The following is a 17,970-nucleotide window of genomic DNA, read 5'->3' as shown; positions in this document are numbered from 1 at the left end:
CATAGCAAGCTACTTGCTGCGGTGGCACTTGGCAGGAGGGAGGGACCAGAAGCACAGAATAGGGGCCAAAGAAGGAGGAGGATTGGGGCTGCTATGTGCAAAATCACTACACAGAGCAGGTATGACATGTTTGCTATTTTTTAAGAAAAAAAAAAAAGACGTTTTTTTCTTTAAAAAAAAGTCTCTCACATTAGACGTTTAGCTGCCAGCCAAGTCATTTTTATACCTTCCTGTCAGAATCCATTACTATGAACATAAACAAAATCAGGGAGGAAAAAAAATTTAATAAAAAATTGTGTATAACATCTAATTAAACAAGGAGTTATATTTTTCATTTAAGTTAACCATAGAAGCAAATAAATTATGTTTCAGTGAAATTATTACTAACGCATTACGGCATAAAACATGCGGCTTTCATTCCTGTCTACAAATACAAAGTGTGACACATTTCGCTAACGATTTTCATTCACTCCTTCACAGGTGGTCGTTATTTCAAGTCTTTCCGTGCCTTTGTGATGTCACAGCTAGTTAGGGAACGAAAAGGCTGCATTCTTTTGATTACGTATAAAACTCATGGCTTCAGGGCTTCCACCTGAAAGTGAAACTCCTGGCACAAAAACAGAAGCCCCCTAAATGTAGATTTCAGAAGCTTCAAAATATCTGAAAATATTCTACTTTCGGGATGTCTTCTCTGTTAATTCTAAAGCAAGCTGCCAAGCTGAAGGTCTGATTTTTGGAGGGTGCAATGTCATTCATTTGTGAGAACTACAGTTCTTGGTAACATGCATTCACGCTGTGGGGGGAAGACTGTGCAGATCTGATCATGCATGTTGGTGCAGTGGTTCATCTATGTCAGGCATGCCTGTATGAGCCTTCAGCTAGTGATAACAGAACATAAAACTGGGCAGCCATTTTTCCATGATATCACCAAGTGGCTGGCTGCATACTTCAACTAATATAGAATACTTAGGGCATCGCTAACAGTATTGTTTTTTTTTTTTGTTCAGCTTGGAGCACCACTTTAAGGACAAAACAATGACTATGAGATCTGGGTATACATGGGTACAGTTAGCAGGTAGTGGCTTTAGAAGACTTAGGACTGAGTGATCTGTAACGTTTCCAACATGTTTTCTACGGCTTTCAGAGATGTTTGAGTATCCGGCATGGTGCGACCTGCAAGCTGAAATACAAAAAATAAATAAAATAAAATTATTCTTTGGGTAACAGAGCAAAATGTTTCACTTTCAATAGATTTTTATAAAAAAAAAAAAAAAAAAAAATACAAAACAGCGAAAGAGAACTTTTTTAGATTACCAAGAAGATGGTACAGAGATCAAACTTTTTGAAAATGACATGGCTGTTTAAGCACTTTGCAAAAAACTTAATCCAAATTTGATACTTCAGATTTATAGCTGCATTGCACGCAGATTTGAAAACGACCATTCCTTCCAGTTTCACGTGTACATTAAAAGACAAAGTGTATGCAATCCATAACAATATATCACTGCTATATCACTGAAAGTACCAACCAATACATACATACTCATGGGCTGCCATATGAATGTTTTGCACATTTAAATTTTTTTATTGTTAGATTGCTTATAATATTTGATCTACCTAGAACAGTGATGGCGGACCTTGGCACTCCAGATGTTTTGAAACTACATTTCCCATGATGCTCCACTACACTGCAGAGTGCAAGAGCATCATGGGAAATGTAGTTCCAAAACATCTGGGGTGCCAAGGTTCGCCATCACTGACCTAGAATGTAGTAGGTTGGCCCTGTATAAAGAAGACGCACAACATATTCATTTAGAAGAAAAAAAAATGTATTTAAAGTTCAGCAGTGCAACACATTTATTTCACTTCTTTCACTGAAAGTGTTTAGTTATATTAGTTTAATAAGTGCAATTAAATATTTATTGCTGCTGCCAAAAATGCAGGAAGCTTGAGAACTGCACATCTGCTGCCTTGAAATCTCTAGAAATCTGTTCTCCTGTGAACTACAGAACACCTCACCTGACTGTATAGTATGGAGAGGAGGATGGGCTGAAGGTGTTCTGTAGTCCTAACACTTCCTGTCCTACATTGAAAATGCTACTTCTTCACCCATATAGTGTAGTGAAATGAGCACTGTTAAAGCAAGGGATCATTTACAGTTGTTGCAGTTTGGTTGGGCGGTGAAGTGACCAGCCTCAGATAATACACAGAGATGAAACAAATCCTCCTACATATGTTTTACTTGTTTGTTTATCTGTTGTCTTCTTTTCCCTAAACTCCATAAAAAGGGCAGAATTGTGTTAAAATCTTTCTTCATTTGTACGGAGCACAGAGGAGGGGGCGGAGAGGCTGCATTTACAGTGTGGGAGAGCTGATTGGAGAAAAGGAACACACCCCCTCTACACAGCAGAACTGTATATAGACAAGCTGTGTGCTGAGCTCCCCCCCCCCCACCACAAATTTATCTCATGTGTCAGGAAAAATGCCAGCCCCCCCCGCCCTCCCCAACTGAAAAGGCAGAGGCCAGACATGTACACATACTATGGCCATGGCTGAATCATACCCTCTGTCACATTTAGCGGATGGGACCGCAGTCCTGCATTTAGGGCAGGGGTAGGCAACCTCGGTCCTCCAGCTTTTATGATACTAAAAGTCCCATGAAACGTTGCATGACCCTAACAATCACAGGGATGACTCCTAGAGGCAGAGACATGTTGGGATTTTTAGTTTCACCACAGCTGGAGTGCCAAGGTTGCCTACCCCTGATTTAGGGGGTTGAAGCAGGCAGTGAAGAGGCAACATATGACCTCCTCTCCACCTGTAAAATGACTCTGAAAAGTGATCCATGCTCAGATCACTTGTGTTAGTGTGCACAAGACCGAAGTGTTTTACCGGCAGGATCACCTTGGGACTCATTCACATATTGCATAGCAGGAAAAAGCTTGCCATTTTTATGTGCATTTGTCGCCCAAGAGAAGCTCCTGCTCCTTTTTGAGTGACTAGCTTGACACGATTTTTAAATGTGCCTTTTTCCACAATTGTCGTTTGATTCTGTCGCACGACAATCATGGCAGAATTAAGCAGTTTGGGGTGCCATTATGCGCATCATGCATTTTGCAATCGTGGGCAGCATTTTGGCGATTCTGCACGCAATTTCAAATCGAGTAATGAGAACGAGGCCTTAGAGAAGACAGCTAAAGCAGCCACAACATCTAAGGAATGCTGAGCTGCAATATATTACTTTTTGATCTGGATTTAAATACGTTTTAATCAGAAGGGTGTGGACAGACAAAAAAATTTTAAAATCTTCTCAATTCCCAGGTTTGGCGTATTTTACAATTCTAAATGAAGTCTTAAAATGTTATCAAATCTTTAGCGCTAAATGTGTTTACTTGTGATGTGTAATGTGTGCTGAACAGAAAACAAAGAGTGCACATAGCCTGCACCGGCAATAAACCAGTGACCTGCATAGCACAGCAGCAAAAGGAGAAGATTAACAGTTGTGTATACCATTAAAGTGAGGTTTAATTTCCACTCACAAGTATTTACTCAGGAAGAAATTAAGGCCAGCCAATTATATCGTCCTATAATTACACTTCCCGGCAGCTCTGTTAGTTGACTGAAAGCCTTTGAATGGTGAGCTGTTGAGTACTTCATGCTGATTTTAAAATGAGTTTTCTAACAGCACTGACAACTGCCATCACTCATCAGGCTGATTATACTAAACATATTAAGTAGGTAAATCGCTGGCTTTTGTCAGCGAAAGGCATGTTTTCAATACCCCGCCAATAAAGGCCGATTTTCTCTAGAGAACACTTTTGTAATTTGCTTTTGGTCGGGGAAATTGTTCCTCGGTCTAATGTGAGCATTTAAACACTTAATAAATTCTCAATATAATGGTCGATTTTCTAGAATTCTTCGCGTTACGTCTGATTTACAAGCTTCCCCAAAGTTAAATTCATTTAGCAAGTCTGCTATGATGTGTGTGGAAGGATTATGTGATCATGAAACGGTTCCACCAAGAAGCAAAGGGTGCCGTTAACCTGTTTCTGACCTCCAGCTAAGCTCCCTGATCAATCATTGCTGGAAAAGGGCTTTTCGATTTATTACACAGGCTCTATGTGATAAGGGAAGCACTGATGATGTATCCAATGGAACTTAATACTGAGAAATTAAAGAGAGAGGTAGAGAAGTAAATCGGTCTGTTCAATGAAAGCAAAAATCTTGGTCGCAGCACGTGTCCCTGCTTATTGCTGTATAGTTTTCAGATAAGTCAATGTCTCAGAATTCTGTATGCGATGAACTCACAGGTGAAGAGCTAGCATGTTTTACATGCCAAAGGATTTATATTTCTGTCCATACAGCCCCGAGGATTACACAACTTTGCCAGACAGAAGGCTAAGGCAAGTAACCTGACATTATTGTATTATAGCTAAGAAGCACAGCTAGATCACCACCCTGCCTGCAACTGGACAGTGAAAGAGCAGCAACAGACAGGTTGTGACAGACCCAACCAGGACAGGGCTTTTGGAGGTGACTGCAGGGTGGCCTCTTGCTTACTATGGGCCCACGCTTTTATAGGAACACTACTCTTTGGGAGGTGTGTGAATGGGAAACCCTTGGAGTGGTCTTGTTTCTGATTTAAATCCATGTCTCCCCAAAACACACAGACTCTGGTAACTCAAGGACACATATACGTATTTGGGGTCTCTATGCCCAAACTAGCAATGACTGCTTTAGATTGTTATAGTCTGAGGAGATGTTAATATGATCAACTCAAAGCAACCCAATATTGTGGTCTCCCGCTATAGTCCGTTTATTAAGGGGTTATGTGTCTGTTAAATACGTCTCTCCCATTATGTGCCTCTTCGATGTGCATTTCCATTGTTAATTGAGTCACCTATTGTTTTCGTCTGTCTGATCATCTCTTGGAGATGTGATTAATACCTTGTTATCGAACCATTGAGGGATATTATACGTTTATGTTGATTAGCTTACTTAGATTATGATTAGCTTAGCTTAGATTAACATAGGTATTCCTTAGCTACAGTATCTCACAAAAGTGAGTACACCCCTCACATTTTATTACCGTATGTATCGGTGTATAACACACACTTTTTCCCCCTTAAAATCAGGGGAAAATAGTGGGTGCATGTTATACGCTGATCCCCCGGCGATTGTGAGCCTCTGGGCGGCTTTTGGGCGCTCAGTGACTTTTGCCCTTTCTCAATGGCTTTCGGCTGCTCTCAGCGGCCGAAAAGCTACCAAGCACCACCGGCTCTGTATCTCGACGAAAGACGAAAATGACACTGACAAGGCTGCAAATGACACTGACAAGGCTGCAATGATGAACAAGGCTGCAGATGGACACTGATAAGGCTGCATTGATGGGCATTTAAATGTAAGTTTTTTTTCCTTAAAATTCCCTCCTAAATTTGGGGTGCTCATTATACACCGATAAATACGGTATATCTTTTCATGCGACAACACTGAAGAAATTTGTTACAATGTAAAGTAGTGAGTGTACAGCTTGTATAACAGTGTAAATTTGCTGTCCCCTCAAAATAACTCAACACAGCCATTAATGTCTAAACCACTGGCAACAAAATTGTATAGCAACCTCTGCTTAATTCTGTGATCTTTTTCATTCAATAAACATATGTTTTTGCGGAGATACAGTAGCCTTTGGGTGTTGGCATACATTTTTTCGTTTTTTGTAATTTTTATGGTTTCATTTCTTGTATATACACCCAGCCCTTATAGTGGGCGGCACCTCTGCTTATTTTTCCATTGACCAGGCTCCCAGCATTCTAGGGTAATTTTTTCAATATGAACATTTTCAGCCAGCAATTCCCTGTACTGCCGCCTTTCCCAACTCTGCCGCCCGGTCGCGAAGCCCGGGAGCGATGCGACTGGCGGTGATGGCTGCACAGTATAGAGAGAGGGGAACTGATGCTGTTACTCCTGCTCTTTGACCCCGGAAAACACAAGCGACGAGTATGTGGTCACTTCCTCTTCTGGATCGCTGTTTACCTGGCCGTTAGTGGCCAAGAAGAAGCAGATCAGTCCGATCTGTGTCTGATCGGCTACACTGGAGGCTAGAGGAGAGATATGGAGGTCTGCTAGACCCCAGATCTCTCAATAAAAGAGGACCTGTCATAGCCCATGCCATCACAATGAAAAAAAAAAAAAGGTTTAAAATAAAGAATAACTTTTTTTAAGCAGCCTTGTCCCCCTGTGCTTACACGCAAATGCAGACTCATACATTACTCCCGCACGCATACATAAATGGAGATCGCACCACACATGCAAGATATTGTCACGAATGTCAGAGTGAGAACAAAAATTCTAGCACCAGGCCTTCTGTGTAACTCTAAACTGGTAACCTGTAAAGGCGTTTAAAGCATCGCCTATGGAGAAGTACAATAGTTTGCTGCCATTTTACAGGCAGACACAATTTTAAAGCATGACATTTTAGGTATCCATTTACTCAGTGTAACATCATATTTTATATTTTACAAAAAGATTAAGTATTATTATTTTGCCTGTGTGCAATAAAATTCATTAAAGTGTATTTTTTCCCAAAAAAATGTTTGAAAAACCGATGTGCAAGTACCGTGTGACAAAAAAAAAAAAAAAAAAAAAAAAAAAAAAAAATCGCAACACCCATCATTTAATTCCATAAGGGCTCTGCTAAAAAAAAAAATTATGTTAACCCAAAAAAACTGCCCCCACCCCCCCCAAAAAAAAAAAAAACCCCACACAACCGAATCTGGCACTTCCTGTATCCAGTCTCTAAACAGACCACGAAAATCAGGGCAGCTCTGCTCTGATCACCGTAGTCTAATTTCAGGCCTCCGTCATACGCTGCTGTCCCCTCTGTTCTCCTGTCTCCCTCCTCACCCCCCTCCTTTCTGCATGTTAACTTGTGTCTGCGTCTCCGTCTCCACCGATTCTAGTAAAATTACAAATCTTTTTTGCTCACTGCCAGATACTCTTTCATATCCTGGCAGAGCACACTGTACTTTTCCTTTAGAAAAACGAGTGCTGTAAATACCGTTTTAGCGCTGTCTTCAGGCCTGTCACATGACTCTCAGCCGATTTCCATGGCTACTGCAGGAGAAACCGAGTGCCCATGTGTTCTCCCCGGCTGACATCAGAGGGAGATCATGGCCCCTCCTGCAGTATGCTTCCATCTGAGCTGTACAGCAGCCGCAAGTCATGTGACCGGCCAAAGACAGCTCAAAAGCAGTATTTACAACACTCGTTTTACTATAAGAAAGGTACAGTGTGCTCTGTCAGGCTCTACTAGAGAGTCTGGCAGAGTTTGAGTTATATGGGTAAAAAAAAAAAAAAAAAAACCTTTGAAGTGGAACTTTAGTCAGAAAATTAAGTCCTGCTACATGACTTTAGGCTGGCCCCTTTTGCAGGTATAGCTATGTATACCATTAAAAATAAGTGCCTATACTGTTTAAAATCCAGTAATACACGATCACACCCTGCTCTGCATATGCTCAGTTGCTCTCCATTTTTAGGCACGACTGAGTCTGTAGAGGCCATTCTGCTGGCAGCCTTAAAGTGGAATAAACCCACCTATCCTTTACAGCCAAGGAAGCTGCTGTTGTTTGATCTGCAACTGCCATAACCTTGGGAATGCAAGGGGTGGACGGAGAGGCATCCTCCACAGGAGCTGTGGCCATGTTGGATCTTTGTCCCGGACTTCCCGCCACTCGCAGGGTAGGGCTATCCAGCTCGAACATGTACTGGGGGGAAACAGTTATTTACCCCCTTTCAGTTTCCTAGTCGATCTGGAAGGCATGTAGAGTCAGATTGCCTCACTCAGAATAGAAAAGATGCAGATAAAACTCTAGCAGAGCTCTGGGAAGCACACCTGCTTACGCTGCCATCATGGACATGCCCCCCTTTATCAGGTTGCTAAGGGTAAAGTTCTGCTTTATAATGACAGAGGAAGGGCAACACTATTTCTTCGTGTAAACTCAGACACCCGATATCTTTGTGCAGCTGCATTGGAGGAAGGAACAAGCAGAGTAGCATGGTAAAAGTTGGAATAGTAAGGGGAGTGGGGGAGGTTGGCTTTAAAGAGACAACATCACTGAGTTGTTCACTTAATACAAGGAGTGCATGCAACAGTTAGTAAATAGTGAATTAATAAACTAGAACTGGCACCCTGTGTGGGAAAGGTGACAAATAACAGCTACCCCCTTTCAGGTAATTACCAATGGTATAAGTGAATAAAATAAAAGATTAGGTGCTTATTTGTGTTCATGTATGTGACAACAAATGAATAATCAAATATTGCAAAGTGAATCACATGAATAACATAAAAGCCATAAAAAAAATAAAAATAAAAAAAATCATAAAAAAATACAGATCTAAATATGAAAAAAAGCAAGCTTAAAGTCCATATATATTAGTTCTTATCCGTTGCTTCATCCTTCTTCCGTTCCATTAATCTCTGTTATCGTCTGTCCCATTAATATCCGTTAATGTACATGTTTACATCTGTTTTGATGCCTTTACAGCAGGTTCTGTGCCTTTAAGGAAATTACCCAGAAAGCATTGCCTGGGTCATAAGTTGAGTTCACAGATAAAAAAAATAAAAAATTGCTTCAAAACGGATCTTAACCGATCAGACGTTGGCGGACATTGTCCGTTAACGTCAGTTAATATCTGTTTTCATGGCTCTGGGCGTAACCTTGCACGTAAAAAAAAAAAAAAAAAAAAAAAAAAATGGATAAAAATGGAAGCGGAGGTTAACGGATGGTCATCCGTTCACCCATAGGAATGCATTGTCGTCCATTGATGGATGGAAGAAAAACGGATAGACTGTCCGTCCATGTGAAAGGGGCCTTATAGTGTAGTATATTTATTTGAATGTTTTAAAAGCAGTAACAAAATAGATTGCACTTGCATATTAAAGTGCCTGGCACTATGTAAAACAGCGTGTGCGGATATGGCTTGGTCTCCGGGGGTGGCGTGTTCATGTCTCGCTCTGGATGCAGAAGCCTGTGTGGGGTATCAAACGGGACCCGGAAGTGACGGACCCTCCGATACGATGTACATTTCGCTATGGTCAGCGTCTTTAGCAAGCACTTATCTTTCAGTTTTATGCTTTCTCTATGTAGACCTAGTTTCCTGCACTTTGCTTTTCGTATACAGGTGTAGAAACCAACACGTCATTGATAACAGGTTCCCTTGCGTTTGTATGGTACACCCTAGGTGTAATCCACCTGTGAGCATTCCCATAACAGCGGTCTATAAAAAAAAAAAAAAAAAAAAAAAAAAAAAAGACTTCATATGGTGGCATGAGCTACTCTTTATTTCCACTCATCGAACCAATAGACTAAAGCATGCCTGGCACTGAGCGAGAACAGAGTGTCTTTTCTTCTGCTGCTCCCCTTCCATTCCCAGGCAAACAGGAATGGTCCTAATCTGATGCTCGGGAGGTACAATTCCTTCCAGAAACAGCTCTGATACAGCACAGCCTCATTAATGCTTGGGAATCTCTCGATAAAATCACAGAGGCTTTTGAAGAAATCAGGTCAGATTTCGGAGTTCTAAGTAAACATTGAGGAGATAAAGCTGAAATATTAAAGTGTGTAGCCACTGATTAAATAATACCGGCTACACTTCTGACATGGCTGCTGGAACAGAACACTGAGTTCCATGGAGGGGGATACAAAAAGCTTATAGCAATATTGGAGCACATTTAGGAGGTTCAATACATTAAAGTAATTGTAAGCCTTCCTGTTTAAAAAAAATAAAAATCATGTCTATACTTACCTGCTCTGCGCATTTGTTTTGCACAGAACAGCACTGATTCTCTTCTTCTGGGGTCCCCCCGCCAGAGCTCAGAGCCCCTACTGTTCGTCGGGTGCCCCCAGGGAAAGCCGCTGTCCCTGGAGGCACCCAGATGGGCTCACTCCCGTGTCACGCTGCGGCTTCCATTGACACAGACAGCGGAACTCAGCCTTGCCCTCCGGCGTCACAGGATTTGACTGACAGCAGTGGGAGCCAACGGCCACTTCTGCTATCAATATGTCCAATGAGGAGAGAGACAGTGGGTGGAGCTAATGCGCTCGTGCACATTGCTGGATCAAATCAGGCTCAATTAGGAAAACGAAGAGGTCTGGAGGAAGCTTTGCCTTTAAAACAGCATCAATTCTTCTAGCTAAACATGCACACAGTTTTTGAAGGAACTCGGCAGGTAAGTTGACTGATTGCGTTTTTGTGCATAGTTGAGTGGCTTAGCCTTGTTTCCATGCTGGAGGTATGGTTTGCTGACCGCAATTCTCCCATGAAGACCACTTCTGTCTAGACTTCTCCAGACAGTAGATGGATGTACCTGGGTACCAATGGTTTCCGCCAGTTATGTGCTGATGGCACTGCTGGAAATCTGCTAGTATTAAGGGCAAGTAAGCATGATGTGTATATCATCTGCTGCATTAAAGAGTAGCTCCAGGCGCCTTCAGAAAAATAGTGAGCAGCTACAAACACTGACAGACACTTACCTGTCCAGGGATCCCAAGATGTTCCAACCCGAGCCAATTCTTTAATTAGCTTCAGGTACAGGCGCCGGCATCTCTAGTAAGGTAAACAAGAAGTGAAACCTTGCGGCTTCACAGCCCGTTTCCTACTGCACATGTGCGAGTCACGCTGCGCTTGCTGAATGGTCCTGTAGGTGGAAGGAGAAGGGCCAAATTTCAGGACCAGTTCGCCATGGCAATCTGAGCCGGAACTGGTAGCAGGTACCCGTCAAAACCAGGTTTCATTGACTGACCACTGCGGTCTTCAATGTTGCCTGTTTCTTTGTGCTTCCTTAAAAGAGTTTAAACGGGACATCTTCAAATCCCAGTCTTCTTTGAAATCTTTGCCTGGGAGAGACATTGCTGATGCAGTATGACTACCTTGCGTCTTGTTGCTGTGCCCAGTCTTGCCATGGTGTATGACCTGTGACATGAAACTGTCTTTTACAACGTTACCTTAGTAGCAGAGTTTGGCTGTTCCTCACACAGTTTTAAGCCGCCTACACAGATGTTTCAGTTAATGACTGTGTTTCAGTCTACATAAGAAATTGATGATTTGCACCCGCTTGGTATAAAAAAAACCTGACTAATCCTACAAAATCTCTGACTTTATGCAAGTGTAAGAACTGATGCTGGTCTTAAGCTAAAGGATAGTAACACCAAATATAGATTTTTCTTCTGTAAAAGTTCTGTTTGCTGACTTTGCATTTTGTAAACTGATAAAGAATAAACAAAAATATAGATTTCTGAAAGCATTCTTACTTTGCAGCATTTCTTCACACCTGCCGAAAATGTTTGCACAGCACTGGAGTAAAAACGCACAGCAGGCATAAAAAGAAACGTATAAAATAAACGCAGAGAGGCCATTATTTCTGACTTCCTTTTAAAAATGCATGTTGCTTGGCTGTCTTCAACCTCTGTACTGTAACGGCTTATCTGCATGCTTATTCCAGGTCAGTGACTCAGAAAGTGTTAAAATCTTGGAACAAACAGGTAACTAACATTTCCAATAGACACAAGTAACGGCAGCCAACACATTTCCTAAGTATAGGTTTATTTTAAAAAGGAACTGTGCTGTGGGAGCTGTTCCTCAAATAAGACAAGCATAGGGCAAAAGTTAAGTCACCAGGTATTGGTATATGCAAGTAGGTTGGCTCCCTGTAGCTCAGTGGTTCTCAACCTTTCTAGTGACGTGACCCCTTGATAAAATTTCCCAAGTTGTGGGGACCTCAACAGTAAAATTATTTTGTAGCGTGGGTTGTCAACACCCAAGGCAAGACAAGTAATTTGCGCCCCTTACCCACGGGCATTTAGTGCTCCCCGAGTTCCTTTCCACTCGTACAGTATTAAAACCCCTTATGGTACATTTTAGGATGCACCACGCTTTCTTTGTTCTCCTTTATTTCCCTTTTAGCTCTCTCTCTACCCTAATTTCTTTTTTTTTTCCCCATCCCTCTCTCTACGCATCTTTCTTGTTCTCTCTCTTATTCTTGCTCTTACTCCTTGGTGTGGGGAATGGGATGAGTGGTAGTGCTGGTGGGGGTGGGATCAGTAGCAGTGTTCTGATCCACCAACTTAGGGGCTCTTGATCGAGGTCATCTGCTGATCCGAGAACTGTAGTTGGGACTTTTAATGTAAACTTTAATCACAGGTAGTGTTAATCACTGTCTCCGGCTTCACTGTGTCTCCAGCTCTGTGGTGTCTTAGCCCTTGTACACACGGTCGGAGAATCCGTCAGAATGTGTCCTATCGGACTGTGTCGTCGGATAATCCGACTGTGTGTGGTATGCATCGGATTGATTCCGTCAGACCCAATTTTCCAACATGTTGGAAATATTTCCCGACCAACTGGGCTGGTCGGACATACTCCGATCATGTGTAGGGAATTTTGATCGGACCAAGTGCCACGCATGCTCAGATCAAATTCCTACATCAAAGCTATTGGCTACTAGCCTGAATGTAGTCCCATCGTAACAAAATTACGTCATCACGTTCTGAAAGATCGGATTTTTTCGCCAACTTTGTCCGACCGTGTGTATGCAACAGTTTCGGACAAGATCCGACGGGCAAAATCCGACGGATTTGGTTGTGGAAATCTCCGACCGTGTGTACAGGGGCATACAGCAGGGACACCTATTCTGAAATCAGGCGATAAGGTCTCCTCCAGCCCCTTCCACTTTCACATTCCTCACCAGTCGGCTGACCTCTAGTCTCTGCCCCCCAACCATGTCATGAATTGAATAGGCGGAAAGGCTGAGTGGGCGGCCGGAGGCTCCAGGGACAGCCCTGCTGGGCGGCCACGAAAAGGCTGGGAGAGCGGTGTGGGCTTCAGAAACAGCCCAGGATTCAGTGACCCCTAGCAAATCATCATTCGACCCCCCAGGTTGAAAACCACTGCTGTAGCTGATCTTTTTCCCCACTACTGACTTACCATGCCTTGTTTTCTGTCATTTTGGCACAGGAAGGGCTTTGCTTCCTCATACCAGTTATGCCCCCCTGATGATTAGTGATCTGAAAAGTGGATGCAGCAGCAAGAAGAGTTTCAGAAAGCATAGATTCACAGAAAGAATAAAAGTACAAGCAGAGAGATCCTTGCACTGTAGGTCTCATGTACACCTTCCTCTCCAGCAAGGTGAAACATTGAGCAGCACAGTAGTGACAACACCTTTTCTAACAACAAATCTCATGAGACTGGAAGTTAAATAACAGTGCCTTAGAAGATCTTACACTGCAAATATACAGCTATAAGACACAGGAGGAGTGCCTAGGCAAAGGATGTGCACGGCTATGTTTTTCAGTGGACTACATAAACACAATAATTCTAGATATTTTTATAACATAGAAAATCCTCACTTTTGAAGTTCAGATGCACTTTAAATGTGGGTACTTTAATGTACCTACACATACCTCCCATTGTTCTTTCAGAGCTTTACTGGTACACTGGAACTCATGATACTCCACTATGCAAATCTAGATTTTGGTCAAAGTCTAGCTTTGGCACCTCCCTTCCTGTAACTAGTCAAAAAGTAATTCATCACATTAAATGATTAAAGCTTCTTATTTTTCTAGTAAAACAATAAATAATGTCATATCTACCTGCTCTGTGTGGTTTTGCACACAGTAGCTCCAATTCTCGGGTCCCCCTCTGCCGCTCCTGGCTCCACCTATTAGGCGAGTGCCCCCACTGAAAGCCGCTTTCTATGGGAGAACTCATGCAGGCTCGACTCAGTCCCACGGTCACAACAGGATGTGATTGACAGTGGCGGGAGTAAATGGCTCATGCTGCTTTCTGCTTTAACTGCGCCCAGTAAGAAGTGACAGAGCTGAGACAGAGCTCTCATGCACAATGCTTGATCGGAAATAGGCTTGGGGGGGGGGGGGGGGGGGATTTTGTTACCTTAATGCAAAGAATGCATTGAGGTGAAAAACCTTTAGGCTTTACCCACTTTAAGGGATGGAGGTAACAGGTTAGAGCTTGACCTTCAGAACTCTTTACTTTGGAGTCAAAGGTTGGGATCTGTGGTTTTGGGTGCGCCGGCTGCTCTGAAAGAACACAATAAATCTGCGTCAGCACCACTGGATTAAATGCCTGCTCTTGGTTTTCTTGCTTTTACTATAGTACACGCTTGCAATAGATGGAAAGGGCACCAGAGGTTTCTATATAGAAATAGCAACATGATATGGATTTCCACTTGTGATGTAATAAAGCTAGAATGTCACAAATAAAACACATATGCTGTACCGTAAAAACTTCAAACGTTGTTTAAAACACATCAGGTTGTATAAACATTACCTACAAAGTGATTGAAAAGACAGTATTCTGAAACATTCACACTAACAGCACCAAGCACAGGGCTGCGCATGATCCAGTCTGTCTGGACTTAGTTAGCCGAGGTGTGCAAGTATGCCTAAAGAAATACCACTGGTACACACATAGAACGTCAAACATAATTCTGATCACTGGTAACGACAAGCTGATTGAGGTCATTCTGTCTGACGAGCAATTATTTTGTCCACATTAATCACATGGAACAGCCTTTCAGAAACCAAATAGTTTGGCTAATGTTATTCAACTTTGCTAAAAGCTGCAATTAAAAAAATGGGTCTGGGCATATTGAAATTCGTCAGCTTGTCCAAAAATGTGGAAAAAAACAGATCACATTAGATGTCCCATCAAAGAATGTAATGCATTCCTCCTTGCCAAATGATGTCTTCTTTCTCCAAACGTTAAAGCGGTATAATGTATCTACAAACAGAATTTCTATTTCTGAAGCTGGCCACTAAGGATGAGCTCAGGCGTGTTCGCATGGTCCATGTGCAGAGCCCACCAGGAAGTCGGCGGAGCGCTGTGCTAATCACAGGCAGTGAGACATTGCCTGATCTCTGCAGCCGCGCACCGGCCAATGTCTCACTGCCTGTGATTAGCACAGTGCTGTGCCGACTTCCTGACGGGCTCTACATGTGGACCATGCGAACACGCCTGAGCTCATCCCTACGGGCCACAGACAGATCGAATTCGGTCTAATTCAGCCCGAACCAGCCAAATTTCGACCCATCTAGGCGCAGGCTGGCTGTACTGAAGCCAATCTGCCTCAGTACAGCCTGCCAGTTTTTTTTTCCACCCAATCAAAGCTGATGGCTATAGCTGCCAGCACTGATCATTGTTTACTGCTGGTGGGGAAGTATCCTTGTGGTCCCCACTGATAGATAACAATAGCGCTGCGGGAAGGATTTTCCCCCCCATCAACACTATCTGTGTTGATGAGGGAATGGAGCAAACTTCTTTCCCTCAACCTGCAGTTGAAGGAAAGAAAGCTGCATAATCTATGGCCTGCTTAAAGCGGTAGTAAGGTCCAGGTAAATCTTATTATAGGCAAAATTAATAACTCCTAAATGGGCACCATTTAGGAGATATTCACACAGTATGCATACTGTGCGAGACCTTCAGAGCACGGTGCCCGAACCGAGGGCTCCCGCGCGCAGGAGTGATGTCATTGCAGCTCCGGTCACTCACACAGCCAGAGTCTGCAAACCCCTAAGGAAGACTGGGGGAAGATGGAGGCCCTGTAAGGGGTGACTGGGCACCGCTGGGGAGTTTTGTTCTAAGGCATTTCATAATATGCTAGCATGCGATGCACACCAACACAGTATGGAATTGTCTTGCCAGGGAAAGTTTTTATTTTTATTTTTTCCTGCAGCGGTTTACAACCGCTTTAAGTTTGAATAGAGTTGAGGGGTTAGTACCCCTGTCAGGTTTTCATTTGTTTTAATAGGGAGCTTTGTGCGCTATTTGGTCAGGCGACCATTGTTACGAGGACTGAAAAGTGAGGGAGAATCCAAAATTTGAGTGAGGAATACAGTCAGTCCCCGAGCTACATACATCTGACTTACATTCAACTTGTATTTACAAATGGAGAGAGACAACAGGAAGTGAGAGGAAATCAATCCCTAGGAAGGGAAATTCACTTCTGTAAGAGATATCATGATAAAATGGTGTCTCCACTGAAGCTTTACAGCAAATCCAATTGTCCCAGAAAGTGAGGTGAAATCTTCTGTACAGGGGCACAGACAGCAAAACAAACATTGAAGGGTAATAGCTACACTTAAAAAAATTTACCTGTTCCAACTTGCATACAAATTCAACTTAACAAACCTTCCAAATGGACACTTCTGGTGTCAACGGTGTAAGCCCTTGTACACTCGGTCGGAGAATCCGTCGGAATGTGTCTTATCGGACTGTGTTGTCGGATAATCCAACTGTGTGTGGTATGCATCGGACTGATTCCGTCTAAATATTAGTCGGACCAAATTTTCCAACTTGCTGGAAATATTTTCCGACAAACTGGTCCGATAGGACATACTCCGATCATGTGTAGAGAATTCCGATCGGACAAAGTGCCACGCATGCTCAGATCAAATTCCTACATCAAAGCTATTGGCTACTAGCCTGAACATAGTCCCATCGTAACGAAATTACGCACGTCATCACGTTCTGAAAGATCGGATTTTTCGACAACTTTGTCCGACCGTGTGAATGCAACAGTTTCGGACAAAATCCAACGGATTTGATTGTCAGATTTTCCGACCGTGTGTACAAGGGCTTAGAGGGCATTTCGACTCACTTTGCAGAGACTTCGTCTCCATTTTGTTGTGTACTCAAGACAAAAAGTGAAGGAAAAATCTCAATACAGGTGGTCCCCTAGTTATAAACATCCGACTTATAAATGGAGGGAGACATCAGGAAGTGAGAGGAAATCTACTCCTAGGAAGGGAAATTCTCTCCTGTAAGAGTCATTAAGGGAAAAAGTGTCTCCACTGAAGGTTTATCACCAGTTTAGGTTTCCCCAACAACCCAAAATGTCCAAATCCAATTGTCATTGTCGGCTGGAGTTTTTATGTATAGGCGCTTTTATATCCAAAGGCAAGTGCAATATGATTATTGTTTTATTAAACAACTGACAGTATTACGCTACGGTGGTTCCTTCCTTTCTTTTATAATGGGGGAAATGAGCGGTGTGTTCATAGGAGCATAACATTGCCCGAGTGGAGCATTTTAAAGAATTTACCCTCTTTACTACTTAAACCTTGGCTGGCGGACAAGCCATTGGCGATACCTGATCTCATCTAAGGGATCAAAACAGCTGGTAAGTATTGTTGGTGGTGGAGGATCCTTTCTCTCCTTTTTGTGACACTTCTTCATTGGTGTTGTGTGTAATATCACAGTGGAGACCCTATGGATAATGTTTTGATTTTTGTGGTGTAAGCTTTTTCTTATAAAAAAACAGTTGCATGCAATTTGATATTATTTGCATCTCACCCATGTTATATGTTTAATTGAATAATGGTTAATCACTATATTCTTTTTACATTATGCTATATGTACTAGATATACATATAGTTGTTCACTTTTATAGCGCAGCTCTTTTTGGAAAATTTGTTGATATTATTGTAGGTATCTCACATTTGAGTTGCAGCTTCCAATATAGTCACGTTTTGATTCAATATTTTTTATTCAGTTTATTTAGTACACATTCCTTTTTTCACAAGTATTGTTTAGACAGCCCTGTATTGCCACCTTTTTTTATTTACACAGTAATCAGTGCATTTTTATAGCACTGATCTCTGTATAAATGACAATGGTCCCAAAATGGTGTCAAAAGTGTCCGATGTGTCCGCCATAATGTCACAGTCATGATAAAAGTCACAGATAGCCGCCATTACTAATACATTTTTTTTTAAATAAAAATGCCATAAATCTATCCCCTATTTGTAGGCACTATAACTTTTGTGCAAACCAATCAATATACGCCAATTGCGATTTTTTTTTTTTTACCAAAAATATGTAGAAGAATACATATCGGCCTAAACTGAGAATTTTTTTTTTATATATATATTTTTTGGGGATATTTATTATAGCAAAAAG

At 42.2% G+C, this 17,970-nt stretch overlaps 1 protein-coding gene across 2 annotated transcripts in view; it reads right to left on the bottom strand.

The window, feature by feature from the left end:
* Positions 1 to 264: 264 nt before the first annotated feature.
* The window catches only part of EMC2 (ER membrane protein complex subunit 2), a 133,551-nt gene continuing 115,845 nt past the window's right edge, over positions 265 to 17,970 (bottom strand). For both annotated transcript variants that reach the window (XM_077493175.1, XM_077493176.1), the window contains exon 12: positions 265 to 1,180. In XM_077493175.1, the coding sequence (XP_077349301.1) occupies positions 1,094 to 1,180 (87 nt within the window). In that variant the 3' untranslated portion in view covers positions 265 to 1,093. The remainder of the gene's footprint in view (positions 1,181 to 17,970) is intronic.

This window comes from Lithobates pipiens, unplaced genomic scaffold (assembly GCF_037356315.1).
Source record: "Lithobates pipiens isolate NorthernLeopardFrog02 unplaced genomic scaffold, aLitPip1_a1.2 Scaffold_19, whole genome shotgun sequence".
Lineage (NCBI taxonomy): Eukaryota > Metazoa > Chordata > Amphibia > Anura > Ranidae > Lithobates > Lithobates pipiens.
Note: the sequence above shows the minus strand (reverse complement) of the source record. Positions and strands in the feature narration are given on the sequence as shown.